General features: G+C 37.2%; 1 protein-coding gene across 4 annotated transcripts; it reads left to right on the top strand.

The window, feature by feature from the left end:
* Nucleotides 1-863: 863 nt before the first annotated feature.
* On the top strand, nucleotides 864-26,948 carry LOC121385311 (ankyrin repeat and MYND domain-containing protein 2-like). Of its 4 annotated transcripts, none has more exons than XM_041515940.1 (13): nucleotides 864-954; nucleotides 3,062-3,126; nucleotides 5,480-5,618; nucleotides 7,328-7,426; nucleotides 10,555-10,629; nucleotides 11,435-11,520; nucleotides 12,618-12,811; nucleotides 13,241-13,376; nucleotides 16,147-16,275; nucleotides 18,915-18,987; nucleotides 22,542-22,718; nucleotides 24,868-25,040; nucleotides 26,204-26,948. In XM_041515940.1, the coding sequence occupies exons 1-12, from the start codon at nucleotides 888-890 to the stop codon at nucleotides 24,999-25,001; spliced, it is 1,374 nt and encodes a 457-aa protein (XP_041371874.1). In that variant the 5' UTR covers nucleotides 864-887; the 3' UTR covers nucleotides 25,002-25,040; nucleotides 26,204-26,948. The 4 variants fall into 4 exon arrangements, with proteins under 4 accessions (XP_041371874.1, XP_041371875.1, XP_041371873.1 ...); XM_041515941.1 differs by lacking the exon at nucleotides 26,204-26,948 and adding an exon at nucleotides 23,549-23,621 and having other exon boundaries at nucleotides 24,868-26,182; XM_041515939.1 differs by lacking the exon at nucleotides 26,204-26,948 and having other exon boundaries at nucleotides 24,868-26,182.

Genomic DNA, 26,948 nt, shown 5'->3' with positions numbered 1-26,948 from the left:
ACCTACCCATTGAGCCTTGCGAAACACTTACTCAGGGTTTGGAGTCGGTATCTGGATTAAAAATCCCATGCCTCGACTGGGATTCGAACCCAGTACCTACCAGCCTGTAGACCGATGGCCTAACCACGACGCCACCGAGGCCGGTCTGACCTAACAGGATTACTTTCTGTTGTTAACCTTTTATTTCTAACGTTGGTTGATAAATCAAAGGAAGGTGAACTGCTGTCATTGTCGTGTAATTATCGAATGCTACGAGATCATCAATATAGCAGAAAATACAACTAAATGTAGGTGGGGTTTTTTTTTTTTTTTTTTTTTTTTTTTTTTTTTGCCAGATTAGTTAGAAATTCTGAATCATGTATACACTGAAGCTTTGGCAAGGGGATTGCTAAATGATGAAAACAAGCAGACATTGTTTTATGAAGAAGTTGCAAAAGTTACAGTCAAGTATTGTGTAATATTACAAAACAGACAAAAAGTGGACCTCAGCTTTTGCGGGAGGGTCCGGACGAACCCCCCACCCCACCTAAATATGGGCCTGATGTAGTACTAACTGATAACAACTGCAAGAGGTACAGTGCCGCTTGTATAACCGCACTACGAGGCGGTGTTCTGGCATGGGGGTGGCTAATTAAAAACATTAGCGGTTGACCTATCGGTCCTATGTTGAGGTTTTTTTACACAGTACTTGTCAGTTGAGAGCACTCCCTAAAATTAGTAGTCACTTAAATCTCTCGATAGTGTTGTATTTTTCATAGAATATATTCTGACATAGAAATTATATTTAACTGCATGGAGTAATTAACGGTGGTGTGGAACCTCAAAGTAATAACGCGGTGCTGTTCCGTTAGGTGGAGGGAGAAACGAATATTCTGGAAAACACAAATATGGCGCCAGCTAAGAAAGGCGACTTGACTGAAACAGAAACGAAGCTGATTGACAGAGTTCTTTATGGTGAAAACTTTAGTTACTGCACATAGATTAAAGCTTATTTTAGTATTCGGATTTTTCATTTGATGGCTTGATGATTAGGCTGGTGTTTGTTTATAATTCCGAGTCACACGTGATGGATGACGGGACTCACTCAGCACTGTCAGTAGTCTGCAGTGTAGACTGTAGTTGTGATTCACCGACTAGTCGGACTACCATCATACCATAGGCCTCGAGAATGAATGAATATTTAACGACACCCCAGCACGAAAAATACATCGGCTATTGGGTGTCAAACTATGATAAATGCAAAAAAAAAAAAAAAGGCCTAGAGAGCCAGTTAGGTGTTTTGTACAGTGTCAGTTGTAGATCTATCTGCTTGTCAAGACTTGTTGGATAAATTAACACTTATTTAATATTTGTTTTCACAGACAGAAGCACTTGGGCAGAACACCAACATAACAACTGCTGATCATTCATGATTCCAGTAGAAAATAAAATAAAAATTATTTTAATTTTTTACATTACATCATCAGTGCCCCTAACACCTTTACAGCCATGTCCCGTGTATCGGCACATTTGCTGATTTGGTGCACATATTATTTTGCATAAGTAACTTAAGAAAATGTCATGTTGGCTGATTTTTTTTTGTAGCAAATTAAAGCTCAGTTCTTTTTTCATTGGTTAATCCTTTGTAGGAAATCAAGGACTTATCAATGTATGTATATTGCAGGCCATCGGATTTCATGGTAACGATCGTTACCGGTAGCGTGTCGGCAAAACCACGGAACCGAAATTTCTTTTCTCATGATTATTATGTTGAGTACGACTATTCAATGAAAATAATATACATATAGTTATTTTTAAAAATATATGTTTTTGATATCACACTAGTAAAGAGTGTGTTTGACACAATCACAAGACCTGATTAGGATTTCCCACCACATGAAGCTTTCCAAAAGATTGATGATATTAGCTAACACACGGGTTTTATTTTATTTTCTGACGAGCGATTACATCTTTTGCACAAACGATCCGTCGTTTATGTTGATATTGGTTTTGCATAACCGACGGACGAACGACAGAATCATTCGTGCCAAATTTTATGCCCTGCTGAAATATACTAATTGAAAATGTTAACACCTTTCTTGTTAGTATGTTACTAAAAGTAAAATAAAAGCAAAATCTCTTAAGAGCTTTCCAGGCAAATGTAGAGGAGTGTGAGAGTGATCACTCAACTTTCCTGACCAGTGAAGACTGCTTACCATTACATTAAAGGTTGTGGTATGTGCTATCCTGTCTGTTGGATGGTTCATATAAAAGACCCCTTGCTACTAATGGAAAAATGTAGTGCAGTGTTTCTGCCAGAAAGAAATGTTTGGTATGGCACTGTGGAATTGAATGCAACCACAGTCAACAGGGTGTATGGTGGGGGGTAGGGTGGGGTGGGGGGGGGGTCTCCCCAGAAAGAAAATGGGTTAAGTTTAGGGTTAGGATTAAGAAAATCATCTAGTAATGATAAGATAATTAATTTTATCAAAAGGATAACTTAAAAAAAAAAAAAAAATGCAAATTTTTTGGGTATGGCGCCATACTTATTTTACCCTCTGGCAGAAACCCTGTTAAGTATGCTTCCTCTTTAAGACTATATGTCAGAATTACCAAATGTTTGAAATCCAATAACAATTTTCACGGTCTAAAACTAGGGTTTGCACTTTAGGGTTTAAAGGCATACTGTCACAGATTTAAGGACCTTATTTCTCTAAAAATGGATAATAAATAAAAATTACATTAATTGTTGGAAACCAAATCTAGCTATCACATCACCTTAACTGAACCATGATGGAGTGAAATCCATGTCATCCCTCTCGGCAATTTTAGTTTTTGAATTATGGACCATTGCCCTAATTCAATTATTTTTACAAAATGTCATTAAAAATGGAGTATGGTGGTTATGAAGATGGTTGAATACAGTACATTTAGGGACAAATCAAATTATATTTGTTCAGGTAATACTTTGTTAGACCATTAAATAGATCAGTGGTCTGTGACAATATGCCTTTAAATAGGTCAGTGGTCTGTGACAATATGCCTTTAACGTTAAGTGTTTTTGTGGGTTTTTTCATTTCAGGCACGACAGAAGAGGTTTCCTCTCTGCTGTTAGAACCCAGTGTCCGTGTAGATTGTTTGGATCAGGTACATATTAGATTATTTTTCTTCCAGCACAATGTTTTCAAAATAAAAATGAAAATTCCGAATGTTTTTGCAAAACTAGGCTAAAATTGCCAAACTCAAAGCCATGGGTCACTTGAACTCAAATCTGAGAAGAAAAAAACCTGCACCATGTTTTGAAATATTTTATTGATCAGAAAAAAGTCAAAAGGATTGCACAACAGGCAAAGCCTATATATAAGTGCTCTCCTAAACAAGATGGACATCAGACAATAATCAATATTCATAATCATATATAAAACATAATAACAATGTCCAATGGCATAAAGTATTTAACATAATTAATATTTATTAACATATAGTAATAAAAAAAACCCAAAAACCCCACCCATATATATATTGTCGCATGCAAGTGGTTAACTTACAAAACATCATCACAGAGCTTTCTTATTACAGATACTTTATATAAAAACAATGACAAATTGTACAGCAATAGTTCATTTGTAGATGACTTCAGCTTCACAAAAATAATCGAAGGTGGTAAATGCATATATTTATTGATAAAATAAAAAAGAAACTTTTTTCTTAAGTCTGGATACTTTTTACACTTGAGTAATACATGTAGTTGATCATTATTTCTACAAAATTAATGAATATTTAGTAATATATAATAATAAAAGGCCAGGTTCGATCTCTGTCAGTGGGCCCATTGGGCTATTTTGTCGTTCCAGCCAGTGCACCACGACTGGTATTATCAAAGGCTGTGGTATGTATTATCCTGTCTGTGGGATGGTGCATATAAAAGATACCTTACTACTAATGGAAAAATGTAGCAGGTTTCCTCTAAGACTATATGTCAAAATTACCAAATGTTTGACATCAATAGCCAATGATTAATAAATCAATGTGCTCTAGTGGTATTGTCGAACCCTCTCGCTCGCTCGCTCGCTCTCTCTCTCTCTCTCTCTCTCTCTCTCTCTCGCCCTCCCCCTCCCTCTCTCTCTCTCTCTCTCTCTCTCTCTCTCTCTCTCTCTCTCTCTCTCTCTCTGTCTCTGTCTCTGTCTCCAAGGGCAAGTGGATTTGTCGAAAACTTGTGTATCCATAAGAAACGTTTTCTGTTTACAATCAGTGAAATGTTGGATTATGTTACTTGATAATGGCTTTACAGGCTGTGAATTTAGCAGGATTCCGTGCGTTGGAAAATACAAGATTTTGTGTTGGAAGTATAACATAATGAGATGTAATTCCAAAATTTCTGGGGCGGGATGTAGCCCAGTGGTAAAGCGTTTGCTTGATGCGCAGTTGATCTGAGATCGATCCCCATCAGTGGGCCCATTGTGCTATTTCTCGCTGCAGCCAGTGCACCACGACTGGTATATCAAAGGCCGTGGTATGTGTTATCCTGTCTGTGGGATGGTGCATATAAAAGATCCCTTGCTGCTAATCGCCCATGAAGTGGCGATAGCGGGTTTTCTCTCTCAACATATGCATGGTCCGTAACCATATGTCCAACACCATATAACCGTAAATAAAATGTGTTGAGTATGTTGTCGTTAAATAAAACATTTCCTTCCTTCCAAAATTTCTATATTAAATTATTTGTTTTTACAATTATGGCGGAATCCTTAAACAACATCCCTATGGTTCACTTTTCAGAGGTATAGTTAGTCTAATATCAGATGAGCAATTCAAGCCCCATTTTGTAATGAAAAAAATGATGTATCCAGTCTGTGATAATTATTTGGTGGGTGGGGAGGGGGGCATGTTATTAGCTGTCGAAAATTTTATCATCTTGTGATAGCAATTTAATACAGATAATAAAGTAAATATCCCATAATTAAGACTCACTCTGTGCATTGCCAAATTAGTTAATTGATCATTTTCAAAACTAGCTCTGGATCAGCAGAAAATTTCAACAAAATATATATTAAACTTCCAAATTTTATGGATACCCAGTTATTTTGTAACAGAATATCAATTAATAATTGAAATTCTATCGCCATATTAAAATAAAATTCGCCAATTGTTTTCAAAATTCGCAGTTGGTGATTTTGCGAGTGCCATTGCTAGCCCTGCTTTTTATAGTGATTACAACATTTAGTTTTTGCCTAGCTAATAAAATATTCCTTAAATTAACCACATTTTGATAATTTTCAAGGAAAAAAAATATAATATATATATCAGAAAATTGGCTTTTAAAAAAAAAAAATTCCAGTGCAAGTCCTGCATAATGATTTAAAATATATGTCTCAGATTAAAAAAAAGAAGCAATAACCTTTTTTTTGCAACACTTCTGATTGTCGTCACGAATTTCGAGGACCGTGTCATTATTTAAATATGAATTAATTCATTGGAACTAATGATGTCGTTTTTCCAGACGGGCATGACCCCTCTGCAGCATGCTGCATTTCGAGGGAAGAAAGATGTCTGCCAAATGCTGCTAGCACGAGGAGCAGACGTCAACTCCAATTACCATGACAACGGCTATTCAACATTGATGTTTGCTGCTTTGTCCGGTAGGCTGCATGTATTTCTTTGTTGTTTATAAAGACCTCACCGTGAAATCAAATTGGGGGGAATGATCAACTGCTGCCTTAACCAGGCTTTCTGGCAAAAAATAATTTGAAGGTTTGTAATAAAATCAAAAGTGTTTACCATTCCGGAGCTAGACGATTTCTATATACGCCTGATGTCATAACTCACGTTTTACGACAATTAATTTCATAACTTGTTTTGCAGAATTCTGTTGCCATTTCACATTGTATTATTCATTGTTCAAAAAATAATTTGAAGGCATGTAATAAAATCAAAAGTGTTTAGCATTCCGGAGCTAGATGATTTCTATATACTCCTGATGTCATAACTCATATTTTGCGACAATTAATTCATAACTTGTTTTGCAGAATTCTGTTGCCATTTCACATTGTATTATTCATTGTTTTAAAAGTATTTTAACAAATTAATGTTTTCAACTTTATATTCATTAAGTTGTTACATATTTATGTCATTGCATAATATGGACTATATTTTTCCACGTATGATTAAATGGGTTTGTAAGTGAAATGTTTATGAATCGTTCTACAATAAACAAACCGTAGCTTACAAAATTAATGTTTGTTACTGTAATTAAATGGGCAAGAAAAGAATCGATTACTGTTGCGAGGTATAGATACAGCAATTCCAACCCTCAGGACAAAAAACATTTTGTTCCTCGGGTTGGAATTGCCTTATCTATACCTCACAATGGTGATAGATTCTATTTATCTGTTATTCATCCATTAATTTAAATTTACGATTTTAGAGTACATAATTTTACCTTCCGTACCCTCAGGCAGAGATCCTGCTAAATTAGAATATGGGGAGTCATTTAAGGTACTACCATATATAGACAATGTTCCAGTGATCAGTTATAATTGAAAATTTATCAATTTGACTCTAATCCATAGTGATTGTGTGGGAAAATGTCAACTGTACATAACTGTTCTCCAGTTTAGATGATGGAATGCATGTAACTATGTTGGGGCTGGTGGTGTTTTTCGTGTGTATATAAAGAAAGAAATATGAAGAAGACAAGATCTTTCATATAAAAAAAAATGTTTAAAGGTATACTTTCACAGATTTAAGGACCTTATTTCTCTAAAAATGGATAATAAATAAAAATTACATTAATTGTTGGAAACCAAATCTAGCTATAGCATCACCGTAACTGAACCATGATGGAGTGAAATCCATTTCATCCGTCTCGGCAATTTTAGTTTTTGAATTATGGACCATTGCCATAATTCAATTATTTGTACAAAATGTCATTAATAAATGGAGTATGGTGGTTATGAAAATGGTTGAATAAAGTACATTTAGGGACAAATCTAATTATTTTTGTTCAGGTAATACTTTGTTAGACCATTAAATAGATCAGTGGTCTGTGACAATATGCCTTTAACCTAGATGGTTAATTTTATGAAAACCACAACAGGCCTCTGAGAATTAAAAAATTTGCACAACCCATTTATGAGTCACCCAAAATCAAATTTAGGTGATCCAATTTATTTGTGCATAACCTATCATGACCTGTCAATGAGGTCCTAAATTTAATACCTGAATGGAAAAGCAGGTTACACAAAACTGGGCTTGCCCGAATGACGCACGAACGAAACGATCAGTCTCGCAATTTTCCGAGCCCTGCACAAGTAATTTTAATCATAACATGACTTGTTTTATTCTGTAGGTAATGTTGATGTAACCAGGCTGATGCTGGAGTCAGGAGCTAACCCAAATCACATCAATTCGGTGAATCGCACAGCTACACAGATGGCCGCATTTGTTGGTAGGTTCAGTACAGATAATATGAAACATAATTTCCTTAAAGATTAACTTTATGATAAGATTGTGAACTACATTAAGCTATAAAGTTAACATTTAAGAATTTACCTAACCGAGAGTAACATAATTGAATACCTAGCAGATTTTAAATTATTGATGTCTAATGTGTGGTTATTTCAACAGTTCTAACAGTTGAGGGAGTGGGAGGAAACCTGGCTGCCGCCACATATATCGCTCTTACTAATAAAGCAGCAAGGGATATTTTCGGGTGTATACCACCAAATCAGATCCCATAGACAACAATTTAGTAACATGGATTGTGGCTAAACCTACCTGCAGCATATCAATCAACATATATACACCACAGATATAAATACTACCACCCCTCACCCCTAAAGGCAATCAGAAAAACTGGGGGTCAAGCTGCTCATTTCAGAGATAACAAACCCTAGATCCGCACAGAATTTTAATACTTTTTTGTTACAGGTACCTTGTACATGTTTCAAGTACACAGCTACTTGACACAACGATACTAAATGAAATAAAATTGCAGACCTTTTAGGCCCAGATGAATATTTTTATTATATACAACAAACACCAATGACAGGACTTGTGGTATTACCGGTAACTGCTGTATCGAAAGTTGCGTGCACCTCCAACTTTGAACCAGCCAGAAGTTATTTGGTTTAGTTTTAATATATATGCATTTGTCTATAGAGAGGACAGTGCGTGGTTAGGATGAGTGGGGCAAGGGAATTTTTAGTTCGTCATTGGTGATTGATCCTTCAGCCCATCACACTACAGGCAAGCACACTACAACTGGTTAATTCAACCCCCTCCACAAAATCAAGCATAGTAATAACAAAACTAGTTTGAGGGGCATCTAGGTTGCATGATTATTTTGTGAACCACATGTTTTTAGAATGTGCTGTTTTAAAACTAGTATAAACTTTATATATTTTGTTTTCTTGGGGTTGGGGTTATCGTCAGTTATATGTATTTTAATATAATTTAATAGGCGAGAAAAATTATGTTGGAGATGGAAAATGTTTACCTCTGTTTATTTACCTAATTTTTATTTATTTATTTAAAAAAAAAAAAACTTTATGCAGGCTCATTTCATTCTAATATAGTTATGTTGGAATTTCAATTCTGGAGCAGACTCGAGTTATAGATTCACTTTGCTGTGTCATGAATAACAGTAAACCTATCTGATTAATTATTAGTCCCTGACTCAGTACTGATCCAGCCGGAGGGAACTATAAATTTTGCCTCAATCTTTCTGGTAGCTTAGTGGTACAGCACTCGCTTGATGTGCAGTCGATCTAGGATTGATTCCCGTCGGTGGGCCCATTGGGCTATTTCTCCTTCCAGCCAGTGCTCCACAACTGGTGTAACAAAGGCCATGATATGTACTATACTGTCTGTGGGATGATGCATATAAAAGATCCCTTGCTGCTAATCGAAAAGAATAGCCCATGAATTGGCAACAGCAGGTTTCCTCTCTCAATATATGTGTGGTCCTTAACCATATGTCCGATGCCATATAACTGTAAATAAAATGTGTTGAGTGCATCGTTAAATAAAACATGTCCTTCCATCTTTCTGTCCCATATATATAGGTTTTTTCCCCCGCAATGCCTCATGGTATTGAGCTGGTATTTTGGGTATAGCTTTAGGTTGCACTATACCAATTAATTTCCGGCTGGGTCGAAGTTCGAGGTGTACCGAACTTGTGATAGAGAAGTTAACACCACAAGTCCTGTGATTGGTTATAAATGTGAGTGTGTTGGTTGTAAAAAAAATTAGTTTCATCTGGGCTAAAAATGTATGCAATTTTATTTGATGTAGTACCACCGTGTCAAGTAGCCTTGTGCTTGGAACATGTATGGGGTACCTGTAAAAAAAAGTACTAAAATTTTGTGCGAAACTAGGGGTGTTGCAGAAACATCTGGTTATACCGAAAATGAGCCATGAAAGGTACCATTTTCTGCAGTTAATACTTTGAGGTAGGGGTTGTAGTACTGATATTTATGGGTCACAGTTTGGTTGATATATTGCATATAGTGTTTTTAAACACAAACGTTAATATGGTCGCCTATGGGATTTGAATTGGTATAGTCCAACCTTTATCATGTGGAGATACAGATCTAGTTTGATTTTCATGAAGATTTACCCATTTGTGACACAGTTGGTGACCTTTGAACTTAGATTATATGACAGAGCTTCTACAATTGTTATAAAAATCCACTAGCCATGGGATCTGTGATTTAAATGTTTTTTGGGTTTTTTACTAGCCATAATTAAAAATTCTCCAGCCCTACTTTAAGTAAATACAATTTTACTAATAAGAATAATTGGATATGTCACCTAAAGAAGGATAGAGCTTAAAAACACTTAGATTTGAGGGGAGGAAGGGTCAGGATATTCATATTTACAAAATAGACTTAAATGCAGCATTTTATATCACAAAATTCACTAGCCATCAGGCATGGTGATGGTATTTATTTACTAGCCCAACACAGAATATCACTAGCCATGGGATTGGGGCTACCATAATCTAGAAGCCCTGTATGAAAAAATGTTGTCAGTTAGGGGTCATGTATTGCTTTAGCAGTACTCTTAAAGGGACATTCCTGATTTTGCTGCAATTTTTAAGATGTTATCAACTAACAGAGACTTTTTAACGATTGTAACTACATATAAAAAAAAAAAATTCTGCATAAAATATTAGTGGCTGTATATTAAACGTGTTTCTGATCGTTCTGATATTTGTACTAGGTTAAATTTCATTTTATTTCCTAAAAAAGATTTCTTTTCGTACGTACGAAATTATTTGAAGACAAAATCTAGTTATTGTATCTTACAAATATTAAGACAACCAGAAGCACATTGAATATACAAACACTGATATTCTAAACAAGAAAATATATTTAATATGTATGTTTAATCGTAGAAATGTTTTACTAGTCAGAAATATCTTACAATGCAGCAAACTCAGGAATATCCCTTTAAAAATGCTTGTTTTTAAAACAGTTTATTTATTTATATATTTTTTTTATTAATAGTATTGTTTCATATTATTTCCATTTTGCTATAAATAGATCTGTAAATGTTTATTTATTTTTTCAGGTCAACATCAATGTGTGTATGTTATCAATGGCTACTTTGCCGGGAGTGATTTGGATTATTACACTGTTCCACAAGGTAAGATGATATGAAAAATGTGAGAAATTCATGTAACACATTTCCTTTTTGCACAGCCAATTATGTAAATGATGTCCTAAATTTAATGTGCGGGAAAAAAAAAAGGTTATGCAAAATTAAATTTGCGTGAGCTAGTGCTTCTAGATTATGGTAGCCTCACTCCCATGGCTAGTGATATTCAATGTTCAGCTAGTAAATAACTACCATTACCATGCCTGATGGCTAGTGAAAAAAAGGTTGTCAAATGCTGCATTTAAGTATATTTTGTAAATATGAATATCTTGACACCACTAAATTAAATACACATTGATAATTTCTGTGAGCCAACCCTGAATTTTCTGAGGTCCGAGTGGGAAGTGTAAAACCATTACACTGACCTCGTAACTCTCATTTCAGGTTTACTGTCCTCGGCATCGTGGTTAGGCCATCAGTCTACAGGCTGGTAGGTACTGGGTCCGGATCCCAGTTGAGGCATGGGATTTTTAATCCAGATACCAACTCCAAACCCTGAGTGAGTGCTCCACAAGGCTCAGTGGATAGGTGTAAACCACTTGCACCGACCAGTGATCCATAACTGGTTCAACAAAGGCCGTGGTTTGTGCTATCCTGTCTTTGGGAAGCACAAAGAAACGATCCCTTGCTGCCTGTCGTAAAAGAGTAGCCTATGTGGTGGCAGCAGGTTTCCTCGAAAAAACTGTGTCAGAATGACCATATGTTTGACGTCCAATAGCCGATGATAAGATAAAAAACTCAATGTGCTCTAGCGGCGTCGTTAAATAAAACACACTTTACTTTTTACTTTTAGGTTTGGAAAAGGAAGCCAAATTACCGAAGGAAGTTGCTCCAGCTCTTTTGAAGTTGATCAACTCTATTGACCTGTATCCTGTCCGGGTATGTACTCATTCGTTTGTGGGGCGGGACGTATCCCGGTGGTATAACGCTCGCTCGATGCACGGTTGGTGTGGGATCGATCCCCATTGGTGGGTCCATTGGGCTATTTCTCGTTCCAGCCAGTGCACCACGACTGGTATATCAAAGGCCGTGGTATGTACTACCCTGTGTTTGATGGTGCATAAAAAAGATCCCTTGCTGCTAATCGAAAAGAGTAGCCCATGTAGTGGCGACAGCGGGTTTCCTCTCTCTATATGTGTGGTCCTAAACCATATGTCCGACGCTATGTAACCGTAAATACAATGTGTTGAGTGCATCGTTAAATAAAATAGTTCTTTCTTTCTTTGGTTTGTGTGTGACTTTTACTGGAAAATTTAAATCTCACCTTTGTTTGGTCTGAGTGGCATACTCTGCTGTGCAAGAGCTAATTCATGTGTGTGTAAAGAAGACCGATAAATATAAATGTTCCTTGCCCCGTTTTATCAAACTTCTGCCCTTTCTTCTGAGAAGGAATTTAAGTTAATCCACTTTTTCAATCCTACATTTATATCGATACCTGAATATATATTTCAATTATTTTGTGAAAGTAAATACAGTTGAATCCCATTGGCTTGAACACCGTCAGTGCACGAGCAAGTGTTCAACCCATCGGGTAGTTCCAGGGATGTGAGAGCTATGCGGAAACGCGTAAATGCACTTTACCATTTCATCTAAAAAACCAAAATCATGATGTTTAATACTGTTTACCACACAAGGTTCATTTGCATGTTTTCACAATTTCAAGTTTATGATGTATGCCTTATATCATAAGTTATAACGAGTTTAGATTTGTTAACATTGAATTCAAATTTTGGCAGTTCCATGGGTTGCAAATACCAATTTTCCTGGACCCCAGCCGCAGTAACCTTTTTTGTTCCAGCTCGTCTCACATCCCTGTAGTTCGACCTAACCAATCGGTCGACAATGTGTAAGCGTAACTCGGGTCTTTGATTTTAGTTCGAGCTTTGCGGTGAATTCGACCCTTCCGAGTTCGACCCAACGAGATTCTACTGTAGTTACATTTTCATTCATTACAGTACTTCTTTTTTTCTCTTCAGGTTTCCCTGCTGTTGAAAGAAAATCCCGAGCTACTGCACGAGTCGTACAAAGTGTGTAAAGTTTTAGACTGCATCGTGGAGAAGAACATGAAGTCGAGAGAGCCGAACGATGTCCTCGCCTTGAAGCTTCATTACTTCGCTACCGTCATACGCCACGCAGTCAAAGCCGAAAATATTGACGTGTGGATCAAGAGGCAGGTTTGATTCTTACTCTGGTGTTGTCCCGTCTCTGGGAACTTGAATGTAAAAGATATCGTGCTTCTAGTGGGAAAGAGGCTGGGACGTACCCCAGTGGTAAGACGCCCGTTTGATGCGTGGTCGGTGTGGGATTGATCTCCCTCGGTGGACCGATTGGGCTATTTCTCGTTCCAGCCAGTACACCAAAATTGGTATATCAAAGGCTGTGGTATGTACTACCCTGTCTGTAGGATGGTGCATGTTATTTCAGTTTGATGAAGGGTAGAGACAGTGATGGCTTTCATGTTGACGAAGGGTAGAGATAGTGAAGGATTTCTTGTTGTTATTTCAGTTTGATGAAGAGTAGAGACAGTGATGGATTTCATGTTATTATTTCAGTTTGATGAAGGATAGAGACAGTGATGGCTTTCATGTTCTTATTTCAGTTTGATGAAAGGTAGAGACAGTGATGGCTTTCCCGAGTTGCAGGATCGCTTGATTCGTCAGTCACTCAAAGATTTTCCTTACATAGACTGCCAACTTTTACAGCATATTGTTAGACAGCTGGCACCCATCAAAATTGTAAGTACAGGTGGTCAACATTTGTCTTTTTTAAGTAAATAAAACCTTATCTGGCCTGAAATAAGTAAAGGATGGGTTCAGAGCCGGTTTAAGGATCCACAGGGCCTGTCGCACAAATAACAACTGGGCCTCTTTCTCAGGATATATATTTTGCAACCCCCTTGGGGATGGGAAAAATTACCTGGGGAAAATAAATGTACACATCACCGTGGGGCCCCGTGAAACGCGAGACCCGTAGCACATGCTACTAGGATAAACTGGCTCTGGATGGTTTGAGAAGTGATAAAAATAACAGTTTCGAAAAAAACCCGCGCACTTAATACCTCTGATTTTACTATCTGTATGGGTTTTTTTTTGGGTTTTTTATCCTACTGTCCTCATTCAACTGGGGCAGGACGTAGTCCAGTGGTAAAAACTCTTGCTTGATGTGCTGTCGGTCTGGGATCGATTCCCATTGGTGGGCCCATTAGGCTGTTTTTCGTTCCAGCCAGCACACCACGACTGTTAACCGTATCAATGTCCGTGGTATGTGTGATCCTGTCTGTGGGATGGTGCATATAAAAGATTCTTTGCTACTAATGGAAAAATGTAGCGGATTTCCTCTCTCTAAGACCATGCCAGAATTAGAGAATAACTAACGAGCTATGAGGAATTACGGATTATCTGTCCCGAGTGAATTAATGTTGTAAACCCGAGCCTCTGTCGAGGGTTTTACAGCATTAATTCACGAGGGACAGATAATCCGTAATTCCTCGTAGTGAGTTGGTTATTCTCTTTATTGTCAATCTTTTAACGATTTTAAAAGTATATTTACGTTCTCGCTGCTGTAACAACTAACACGCTCTACCAGCCATAACAATATATTCATATGCGCCGTTACCTGTGCACACCCAACAGTATCCACCAAAGAATAGTTCCAAAAAAACCCCAGTCAAAATAATAAAATAAAAATATTTTTAAACGTTTGTACATATATTTTGATTTTTAATTCCGTAAATGTTCGTATCGTATAAAAATATTTGAAGTTCGTAGTAATAGTTTGACCGATAAATGGAATCATGAATGCACAAAAAGTAGTCCTGGCAGTATGTAATTGCCAATCAAATCTTGTCTTTTTAAAGCCAGCCAATCAGTGACTGTAGAAACAATCTGCACACTGTGCAGAGATCGAAAAAATATTACCCCGTATATTTGAGCCCATATGGGTAATAATAATCATATATTTGACATCCAATAGCCGATGACTAGTAAATCAGTGTGCTCTGTGGTGTCGAACAAAACAATAACCTGGGTTTTTTTTTTATTTTACTGCTTTTGCTGTCCACCTCCACATTCCAGTCCTTGTTTCTCCAACCATAACAGGTGGTTGTCTCTTGGTACCCAGGCATCGAAATAAGCATTGTGTCTGGTAACCTATAGGTTACCACAACTATATGAAAGTTAGACTTGAATTCCTACTACTTTTAATGCCCTTAATGTGTGCCAGATGATTATTGTGGTATACATGTGGAAATTCTTGTCAAGAACGAAACACCGTTCTCGACTTTCTTACATGTGGTAACCTCCTGGTAACCTGAACGACCATTCTCGACTTATTTCGATGCCTGTGTACTATCTGTGCCACGCACCTGCTAAGAGAGGAGAAGTATTTATACAGGCTTTTGCCAATCCGCTTCATTTAGTTGAATAAAATATTATTTAAAAAAATACAAAAAAATACCTGCTATTTCCCATGAGCTCAGTCTGACCACTTCAGAGAATGTTTCAGTGGTCTTGTAAATTATTCTTTTTAGTGTTTTGTCCGATTTTAGATGTATTTACTGGCCTAACTCTGGTACTCAACAAATTCACCAATTGCGAATTTTGAAAGCAGATGACCAATTTTATTTTAATTTTGCGAAATAATTCCATGTAATAATTTAATGGGTTTTGGCACACAGAGCTATAGGGTCTCTATGAGTACTCTGGCATGGGCTGAGTCTAGCAAGACTTGAGTACCCATGCAATGAAGAGCACTCATTTAATTAGGAGATAACCATATGGAGTTTTTAGATTTGCGGGTGTTATTGTCTATTTGATCCTGCAAATGTCATTTTTGACCGAAGGCGTTAGCAAGACTCGAGTCCGTTCACAGGACTTGAGTACCCGTGCAAGGAAGAGCACTCATTTAATTAGGAGATAACCATATGGAGTTTTTAGATTTGCGGGTGTTATTGTCTATTTGATCCTGCAAATGTCATTTTTGACCGAAGGCGTTAGCAAGACCCGAGTCCGTTCACAGGACTTGAGTACCCGTGCAAGGAAGAGCACTCAGTTAATTATTTTTTAATGTCATTTTGCCATATGCTTGCCGTCGGTTACATTGTAGGGCTATATGAGACATAGAGGGAAAACAAAAGTCGAATGTGTGAAATGCAATACAATGGCATGATTTGGCATCCATGTTCAGCACTGAAACTTAAGATGCATAATACTATTTCACTTTATTCCTTAGTCTCATTATCATCTAGTGTAAGTATCGGGTACTCGGGTCCGGGTCGAGTTTGACCATCAAGTACTTGAGTCCAATATGTTGGACTCGTGGAGGCCCTACAGAGCTAGCCTAAATTTACATAAAATGATTTTCACAAAGTAGAAAACTGGGTTCAGTAGAGTTTTCTTTCTTTTTAAGATATCTCCGCCTTTATTTTTAAGTGAGTATGACATTCTTTAATACTCGCAACTATCGGTGTACATTTTATTTTTGTTCGTTTGTTTGTTTCTTCGACAGGGTGATACGCCTGCTATTTCGATTCTGTGCGCTGCTATAAATGGCCAGCAGTTTGGTGCTGACAGTGACAACAACTGTTCAACATGCGGTGTGGCCAATGCATCAAAGAAGTGCTCCGTTTGTAAAATGGTAATTCATTCCTTGGCTTTCTTTAAAGGGACATTCCTGAGTGTTCTGCATTGTAAGATGTTTCTGACTAATAAAATATTTCTATGATTAAACTTAAATATTAAATGTATTTTCTTGTTTAGAATATCATTGTCTGTATATTCAATATGTTTCTGGTTGTCTTAATATTTGTAAGAAGCCCAAACTGGATTTTGTCTTCAAATAATTTCGTACGTACGAACAAAATTAGATTTTAGGAAATAAAATGAAATTTAACAGTACAAATAGTAGAACGATCAGAAACATGTTTAATATACAGCCACTGATATTTTATACAGAAAAATACATTTAATATGTAAACACAATTGTTAAAAAGTCTGTTAGTCAATAACATCTTAAAAATTGAAGCAAACTCAGGAATGTCCCTTTAAAGTGACAGTCTCACATTGTCAGACTTGAAATTTTTTTTATTCAAAAGATTGTCTGTAGTTAACCGCCATTGTAAAATAGCACCGTCAATTCATTTTCTTGTTTAGAACTTTGGTGTCTCAACCCCTGCATTTGCTCACGGCAGTTGGCACTGTCGTGGGGATTGCCGTGGAGTTTTTAATTATCCACAGCCCCTTTTTTTTGGCTCTGTGCTATATTCGATTTTTGTTTTCTCTCAGCATGTTTTTTGTCATAGACATTTCTTAATTGCAGGAGTTGGTGTCTTTTTATTTGTCCTGATTTTTGTAGAAGCTTGTACTTCATATTACTTCCAAATGTTTCGTATGTACAAAATTATTTTTAAATCTAAGCATTTTTTAGTTAGGATGAACTGTTGAAAATGTGCTTGAAAACTGCTTAAAAATATATTACTATATACAGTCAAACCCGCTTATTTGCATACCTTCGGTGCTGCTCGATTTTGTGCAATTAACCGGGTTAGTCGATTAACCGATAGAGTACCGACTTTCACTTTGTAACAGCCATCCAACTACAAAGTGGCATGGGAGACAGTCTAGCATAATGCGGTACTTCATACCGGAACTATTACAGTTAACACATGTCACATGCAGTTGGATATATATAAATGTAAAAAAAAATATATCGATCGATATATATATAATTAGCATGTTTTTGTTTTAATCTGCCAGACCAGAAATCATTTAAAAAAACAAAAACCCAACAACGTCCGTCACTGGGCGTCGTTTTCTAAAAACACAAACTTTGTGCATTAAAAAAAAAACACTGACCATCCACTAGTGTACACAAAGTGTATTAGCCATGTAGTTAATGAGATAAACTTGAAACAACAGAACCATCAAAAAGTTCACGTTTCATCGGTGCACGTGTTTACAAAATGACGTCAGTTTCCGGAATTACCGGGCTGTTGATTGACCGAATGCGCCTTACCATAGAATTACGTGAACTTGTATGAATTTGCTGGTATGGTGTTCTTTCCCTCCCAAAAGATATGGCAAGCTTTGGTATTATTTGTGATCCCCAAATAATGACTTTGCTATTGTTAAGCAATTAAAGTTAAGCTCGGCTAGTGAATCGTTATCAATTCCAGCAGTCTGCATTGCATGCATGACCGGTCTAACACAATTGACTTGACCTTCATGGTGCGGTCCGACTGATTGGTGTCTAACAATATAGCAGAAACTTAGGGACGATCCATAAATAACGGTCTTTGTTATGTTTGTTTTTTGACGACCTTCCCCACCAGTCTTTTTTTTTCCGCTACATTTTCTGGGAAGCAAGTGATAAATCGTTTCTTTTGCGTTTAACACTGCATCTAATGAATAAGTGAACAACAACTCTTTCTCGGTCACATTTATTAAAAACATAACCGCCTAGGACGATTGATCTGTAATCTTTTAATTACTAACAAGGCTTCTCAACATAACGTAATTGACACAGAACAATGATTGCCCTGAACACGTCAATCGAATAGGGCCTCAATAGTTGAGTGCGCATGCGTACAAGCGCACAGGCGGTACTTCTAAAAATAATAGTCGGAGCGTTACCTGTTATTGAGTTGGCCTCTGATTAACAGCAATATATTGCAAACAAAACATTAGGTCTTAGGTTTATTCAACTTATTTATGTCATTCTTAAATCTTGTAGTCGGGTATTGTGATTCACCAGTAGTAACGTGCACACCATCTCATTTGCATGTCACACGTCGACTCTGTAAACAGCGATTACAGTCGGCTTGCCACACAGTGAGCTCAAACAAAACAGATTAATCGGTAATTTATTTGAGTTTTTTTGCCAAAGTTTGATAGACTTTCTCAGTCATTTGTGACATTAATTTAGCACAAAAAAAAAAAAACTACGTTATGTATATGTGCAAATAACCGATATATAGCCTGTAGTCTGTGCAATTAACCGGATGTTTTGTAGTGTTATACGGGCAAATGGTTCCGTGTTGGGTGAAAATAGTCGATTAACCGAATTATGCTATAAACCGATGTGCAAATAAGTGGAGATGACTGTACTACTATTTTTTATTTTTTTATTATTTTTTTTTTTTACTATTAATAACAGTATTTTTTTCTGCTTTAGGTTTATGTTTTTCTGCTTTAGGTTTATGTTTTTCTGCTTTAGGTTTACAGTAGTTTATTTTGAATATGTAGATAATAATAATAAAAATGTTTTATCTTGTTTAGGTTCACTATTGTAACCAGCAGTGTCAGAAACTACACTGGCCTTCACACAAGAAGTTTTGCAAACAACTCACAGGTTTGTATCAGAATTGTCAGGGCTTTAGATTTCAATATTTCTTTTCACATTACCTGTCCTCCAGTGAGCATACAGTGAAGAATTTTAGGCCATCCCATTGGCTGTTGGGATGTTCGGACCAGACGACTCATGTGGGGGGGGGGGGGGGGGGGGGGTGCACTTGTGAGGACAGGTAATGGATCTATAAAAGAGAAAACACTTCACGTTTTCTCCAATTTGGACACAACTGGGATTTTTATCTTTTCTGAGCGCAGGTGGGCCCATTGGGCTAATTGGGCTATTTCTTGTTCCAGCCAGTGCACCACGACTGGTATATCAAAGGTCATGGTATGTGCTGTTTTGTCTGTGGGATGGTGCATATAAAAGATCCCTCGCTACTAATGGAAAAAGTAGCGGGTTTCCTCTCTCAGACTATATGTCAAAATTACCAAATGTTTGTGGTATGTGCTTTCCTGTCTGTGGGGAAGTGCATATGAAAGATCCCTTGCTGCATTAGGAAAAATGTAGCTGGTTTCCTCTGAGTACGAGTCATATTTACCAAATGTTTGACATCCAATAGCCGATGATTAATAAATCAATGTGCTCTAGTGGTGTCATTAAAAAAAAAAATCTGAGCACTGGGAGGTCATTTTAGTTCAGTACTGTCATTATCAGCTGCTGGAGAGTCATCAATATTCAGATATTTATTTCAAGTTATTTTAATCTAATTAAACATAACATTTCAGTGTGGTTTTGAGGTGAAATATTTTGAGGTCAGCATGTTTGTACTTAATTTGGGTGTGTTTATTTTGGGCACAACGTTTATTGCCTCGACTTCGATGCAGTCTAATTGGTTTTCAACATTACCTGTCCTCAACAAGTGCACCTCCCCCCCCCCTCCCCCCTCCCCCCGCAAGTGGTCTGGTCCGAACGTCCAAACAGCCAATGGGATGGCCTAAAAAAAAATGTCTACTGTATGCTCCCTGTAGTTCCGGTCATGTGACTATAACTTCCTTCTTTTTCTCAGCGTTTCCATATAAGAGTGTCTGTACTGAGTCAGAAACCTGATACAGGGTATGTCTGTTTTTGAAAGGAATAAATGTCCCTAGCTGAAATGTAATCTTATTTAGTAACTGTGGTGGGACGTAGCCCAGTGGTAAGGCCAAACAAAAAAAATGGTTTGTTTCCGGTCACCCGACCGACCCTAAATTTTACCACCGACCCTGAACTTTTTTTTTCTGCTGGGGTGGGGGGAAGCACACAGTGAAGTTGTGGTCGCGGATCGACAAAGCAGACGACAGAAGTACTCAAGTAGGATAACTCTTACTCGTCAGTGTGTGTGTTAAATGGAGGTTGAGGGTGTGTGTGTGTGGGGGGGGGGGGGGGGAGCAGCGATGGTTTTTATACACCCCCACTGAAATTGGAATCATTAACCAGTGTTCTACGTTGCGACCAAAATGTTGGCGTGGCGACCGATTGAATTTATTATCGTCACCATGTGGCGACTAACTCCAAAAACGTCTAAGTATTAAATTATTTGCCATGTGCGTTCAGAGTCCTAGCAGCGAAAACAAATGAAATTTGTTGACAGCATTGTGCAGTCGGAACATTTCACTATTTACGAAGTTGTCCGATTGATCACTGTGAATTCCGTATTAATTGTCAGTACAATTCGGAACTCATCGTTGATTTTAGTGATTTGGCGAAAACAATCCAGATACTTACAACACATTCATAAATGATATAAAATGAGTAGTGTCGCACTGTGGCGAGTAACATTTTAAGCTTGGCTAGTAAATTTTGTTTGTCCACTAGCCAAAGAAGAGTAAGTTATAAAACCGAGTGTAGAACACTGTTAATAACACGTGCTCTTATTAGGTACATCGGTAATTGGTGACACACGAGATCGCATGACAGTACAGTAACGTGTGTGGCGATTAAACGGCTTTTATTACAAACTGCTAAATACTGTAGGCCTATAGAGGAAAATATATCGTATTATCGTAACTCCAGTCATCTCATACAATTAGGTTTATTTTCCAAAAACAACGTGTGATCTCAACAAAACAATAAAGGATTTCTCGATACCATATGCACAGACTACAAGTCATCGCGTTTTTTCCACACGCAAAGGTGAAGGTCATTTGAAGAAGACTACGATTTTCGTTGTTGGCTACTGCTTAGGCCTAGTACCCAGAATTTGTTAATATACACAGGTGTAGCCTTTAGGAAGATATCAAAAAGTGGGGTGGGTGGGTACACACACGTATAAAATTAATATATAAACCATCGATGCCGCTTCCTACGCCAGTGATGTAGATAGGCCTATCAACTGCTGAGCATGGGTAATAATTAAATAAACGGAATATTCAAGAATAACCACTGACATTAAACAGTTCACATTTATTTCAGTGTTTCAGTTAATTGGGAATAAATTAATTTGAGTGATTTTAGCATGGGTCCGTTCAATAGGCTAATAAACATTAAAACTATAAGTCCGTCCCACAGGGAACGCCTTAGCCCGAGTACTCTGACTGTAAGAGAGCTAGACGGACATTTGAACATAAACACGCTCTCATTATTTATGTCCAAATCTCCGTCTAGCTCTCTTACAGTCAGAGTACTCAGGTTAGAAACGCCTTTTTTATTACTATGAAATTTACTTCAAACTATTCATTTCTAAGCCGATTGATTTGTAAATTGCACACAAAATTAGTATTGTTTTGTTATTTCCAATACAAGTTGGATAAATCTGTGAACTTTTTGTGCAAACATCTATTGACCAACTTGGACAAATTTGTGCAGTCATCCTATGACAAAACTGGACAAAGCTGTGAAGTTTCTGTGCAGTCATCTACTGACTTTTATTGGTGAAAGGAATAGTTTGAACTTTTTTAGTTTTTCTGTCTTTTGAAAATGGCATGTGAAACTTAAAACTGACATTGACAGTGAGATTGTTTTTATTTCTCTCTGGCTGCAAAGAGTAAACTAAGATTTTTCATACAGCTTGCCTTCATGTCTTTCATCTTGAGATTGAGTTTTTCTTTGGCAAACACATTTAAGGTAGGGTAACCTTTCTTTGAACTAAAAAAAAAAAAAAAAAAAAAAAAGAAATCCTACCTACCTACCCTACTTTTTTTGGCCATGTTACCTGAAACAAACTTCTTTTTTTTTTTGGCCTAAAGCGTTCACTTGATGCATGGTCAGTCTAGGATCGATCCCCATCGGTGGACCCATTGAGTTATTTCTCGTTCCGGCCAGTGCTCCACAACTGGTGTAACAAAGGCAGTGGTATGTACTATCCTGTCTGTGGGATGGTGCATGTAAAAGATCCTTGTTATTCATAAAAATAATATTTTGAATATGAATAATAAAGAAATTATTACTCACGTGTGAATCATACTGATTTTACGAGCTTGTATACACAAACTTGTATAATAATCTATATATATATATATATATTATAAGTGATGTATGAAACGATTGTGATTTGTAATCTTTATGACAGCGTATGATTTACAGTTGTTATGTACTGAGTTTAATTACTGTTGACTCACTACTTGTGTATATTTTAGTAAAGTTCCAAATTTTGGAAGAAGAACGAATTAAAAGAGAAGAGGAGGAAAAAAGATTAGAGGAGGAGAAACGGAGATTGAAGGAGGAAAATAAACTAGAAGAGGAGAAGAAGAAACAGGAAGCAGACGTAGCCAATGAAATGGAGAAATTGAATGCTGGTGGAGATAAATCATCAGGTAAAAAATACTAATTGAAAGTGTTTTTACAAAACTAATTAACCTTCTGACTACTGGATTAAGTTTTGACAAAAATCACCTTGATGGGGTACAAGTCTTTATCTGTTAAAGTCGTGTTTACTTGTGTGCATCTGTGGCCAGGTGGCCAGTATTCATGGCTCTTACTCCCAACCAGGGGCGGCAGGCTTTCTGCCAGGGGGTAAAACAGGTATGGCACCATATCCAATTTTTTTTACCTATTTTCTTTCTGGGGGATGTCCTCCATACCCCGTTGACTGTGGTTGCACTGAGTTCCATAGCACTCTACCTAAAAATGTCTTTCTGGCCGAAACACTGGGCGGGAAGTAGTCCAATGCTATAATGCTCGCCTATTGTGTGATCGATTTAGGATCAATCCCAGTCGGTGGACCCACTGGGTTATTTATTTATTTACCGGCCTCGGTGACGTCGTGGTTAGGCCATCGGTCTACAGGCTGGTAAGTACTGGGTTCAGATCCCAGTCGAGGCATGGGATTTTTAATCCAAATACCGACTCCAAACCCTGAGAGAGTGCACCGCAAGGCTCAATGGGTAGATGTAAACCACTTGCACCGACCAGTGATCCATAACTGGTTCAATAAAGGCCATGGTTTGTGCTATCCTGCCTGTGGGAAGCGCAAATAAAAGATCTCTTGCTGCTAATCGGAAAGAGTAGCCCATGTAGTGGCGACAGCGGGTTTCCTCTCAAATCTGTGTGGTCCTTAACCATATGTCTGACGCCATATAACCATAAATAAAATGTGTTGAGTGCGTCGTTAAATAAAACATTTCTTTCTTTCTGGTTCTTTTAGGGTGGGACGTGCCTGTAACCCATTGGGAAAATGCTCCCTTGATGCGCAGTTGGTCTAGGATCGATCCCCTTCGGTGAGCCTATTGGGCTATTTCTCGCTCTAGCCAGTGCACCACGACTGGTATATATCAAAGGCCGTGGTATGTGCTATCCTGTCTGTGGGATGGTGCATATAAAAGATCCCTTGCTACTAATGGAAAAATGTAGCGGCTTTCATCTCTATGACTGTGTCAAAATGACCATATGTTTAACATCCAATAGCTGATGATTCATAAATCAATGTGCTCTAGTGGTGTCATTAAAAAAAAAATCCCTAAAACCCCAGCATCTGGTCTTATTTTAAGATCGGGCGTGGATTTAGCTTAGTCAGTTCAGCGATGGCTTAAAGTGCTTGTGTCGCAGGATCGAACCACCTCAGTGGATCCATTCAGCTGATTCGGTTTTGTTTCGTTCCAACCAGTGCACCATAACTTGTCAAAGGCTGTGGTATGTGCTTTCCTGTATGGGAATGTGCAAATAAAAAATCCCTTCCTGCATTAGGAAAAATGTCGCAGTTTTCCTCTGTTGACTACGAATCAGAATTACCAAATGTTTGAGATCCAGTAGTCTATGATTAATAAATCAATGTGCTCTAGTGGTGTCGTTAAAAAACAAACGAATAATCAAAGTATCTGGTCTTAATTTAAGATTGGGCGTGGATTTAATCTTAGTAGATTGATCGCTTGAGGTGCTTGCGTCGCAGGATTGAACCACCTTGGTGGATCCATTCAACTGATTGGGTTTTTTCTCGTTCTAACCCGTGCAACACAACTGGTCCAAGGCCGTGGTATGTGCTTTCCTCTCTGTGGGATAATGCATATAAAATATCCCTTGCTGCATTAGAAAAAATGTATTGGGTTTCCTCTTGATGACTTCTTGTCAGAATTACCAAATGTTTGACATCCAATAGCCGATGATTAATTAATTGTGCTCTAGTGGTGTCGTTAAAAAAAAAAAAAAAAAAATTGTGGGCTGTGTAAAAGGTTAGGGTTTTTGTTTGTTTGTTTATTTGTTTGTTTATTTATTGTGTTTGTTTTCAATCTTTGCTGTTTGACATCCAATAGCCGATGGAAAGAGTAGCCCATGAAGTGTCGACAGCGGGTTTCCACTCAATATCTGTGTGGTCCTTAACCATATGTTTGACACCAGATAACCTTAAATAAAATGTGTTGAGTGCATCGTTAAATAAATCATGTTTCTTTTTTTCCAATAGCCGATGATTAATTAATCAATGTGCTCTAGTGGTGTCGTTAAACAAGACAAACTTTAACTTATTTTCAGATCAAGATGGCACCACAGAACAGTCAGAAACCTGTAACAAAGAAACTGATGATATCATGAAGTCAAACACGAAAGTTGATAATACAGATGAAGAAGAAAAGACGGATTTAACGAAGACTGAGATAACCTCATGACGAGAAACCTGCCTTCAAACTGCACATTGATAAGTGACAGTAAGCAATAATGGCTGCCAACAGAGGCAGAGCTCACAGTTCACCAAATTGTCGTTTAGACAGTTTTGAGATAGGCAGAGTATTTCCTGGAAAATTATTAAAATATATATTAAATTTTATTAAGCCAAATTCTTAATATTGTAGTCACTTTGTCTAAAAGTTAGCAGGCATTGAATTGTTTTTTGTTTTTTTTCATGGATTCCATCAGAATCATAAACTAAATTTATATAGATATTTTGGGATTCGCAGAAGCATATAATCATGTTCAGTTCGAAGCCTGAACGGTGAGCCTTGCTGACAGTTTTGAGTTGGACCGAAATATGATTAACAATTTGGAAAATGTTATTTGAATATGTAGAGCCAAATTCAACTCATCTTGGCCATAAAAAAATATTCATTCATTGTGATATTTAACAAATATGTTTGCCAATTTTAATACTGTCATCAATTTTGGACGTCTGGTTGGGATGTTGGGGTCAATTTTAAAATTACTATCATGTTAAAATTATTGATTATAATCGAAACTTAATCAGTTGATAATATAAAGATCATAATCAATATGCAGTAGTGAGGTAGTTAAACAAGACAGACTTTAATTCTTAATTGTTGTAATTCTTGAATCCTTAATGAATGTGTTTTATATTAGGTATGGATGTTCATAAAATCACAGTGCGCACCTCCAGCCCAATGTAATCGCAAGGCAGGGGAAGATAATTTAGATATTGTATGTTGTAGTAATTTGTATTTTAGTCCGTCCATCCTCTTTGTTTCTGTTTACAGTACTTTAATGAATGTATAATAACATAATTATGCATAGGAATATTAACTATTAAATAATTATGTCTGTAACAGCCAATGAAACGTCCTTTATAGTCGACAAAATTAATTACGGGCCAGAAGAATTTGTGGTACGTTTTCGCTAGTTTTATTGTATGTTAACAAGTTTTAATCATTTTTTAATGTCATTTTAGTATATATTGACTATTGATGTACACAGAAATCATGCACCTATAGTCCTTTCCACAGGGAACGCCTTTGTTTCTTACTATAGAATTTACTACAAGTTATTTATTTCTGAGCCAACACTTTTACTTTTCTTCTTCTTTCTTTTTTACGACAAACCAAACTAATTATTTACCAAAAAAAACACAACTTTTTTGTAGGAGAATGGGACGGACTATAGTACGTGTTATATATTTTATACAATGTATATGAAGAAACAAAACATGCCAAAAATATCTGCAGGCCTTTCATTAATTGTGTTTGCTGTCTAGAATGTTTCCAGCCTGTTTTACTAATTGCCGACCAGGATGTACATGTGGATGGTTTGAAAGTAAAAGTAGTTCGACGAAGTGGCAGATGTGAATGCTTGAAATTTTAACTGAATAATTGCACAGAAATCATCTTCTTCGTCGTACGCTCAGACAGGGTCATCTGTCATATGAGCGGAAATGCGTTGAGCTGCGGTTAGGCGCCTCCCTACAAGTAGTTTGGCCCAGCTCATCCGTCTTCGGCAGTGATCCATATTAGTCTAGCCTCTACACTTTGACAAATCCAGCCTGGGTGGCCCTACCAGGAGTCGAAGCTCTCGCTGGCATAGCTCTCTGGGTCATTGAGACATGCAAGCCACCTCACCACAACAAGGAATGGACCATGAGGTGGCCACAGAAATAGATGAAGAATGACAGCAACTTTAATGTAGAGTTGAACATTATGTTAAAGGGACATTCCAGAGTTTGCTGCAATTGTTAAGATGTTATTGACAACAGAGACAATTTAACGATTGTGATTACATATCAAATATATTTTTTGCATAATATATTAGTGGCTGTATATTAAACGTGTTTCTGATCGTTCTAATATTTGTACTAGGTTAAATTTCATTTTATTTCCTAAAATATTTTTTTT

The sequence above is a fragment of the Gigantopelta aegis genome, chromosome 11, assembly GCF_016097555.1.
Source record: "Gigantopelta aegis isolate Gae_Host chromosome 11, Gae_host_genome, whole genome shotgun sequence".
NCBI lineage: Eukaryota > Metazoa > Mollusca > Gastropoda > Neomphalida > Peltospiridae > Gigantopelta > Gigantopelta aegis.
Note: the sequence above shows the minus strand (reverse complement) of the source record. Positions and strands in the feature narration are given on the sequence as shown.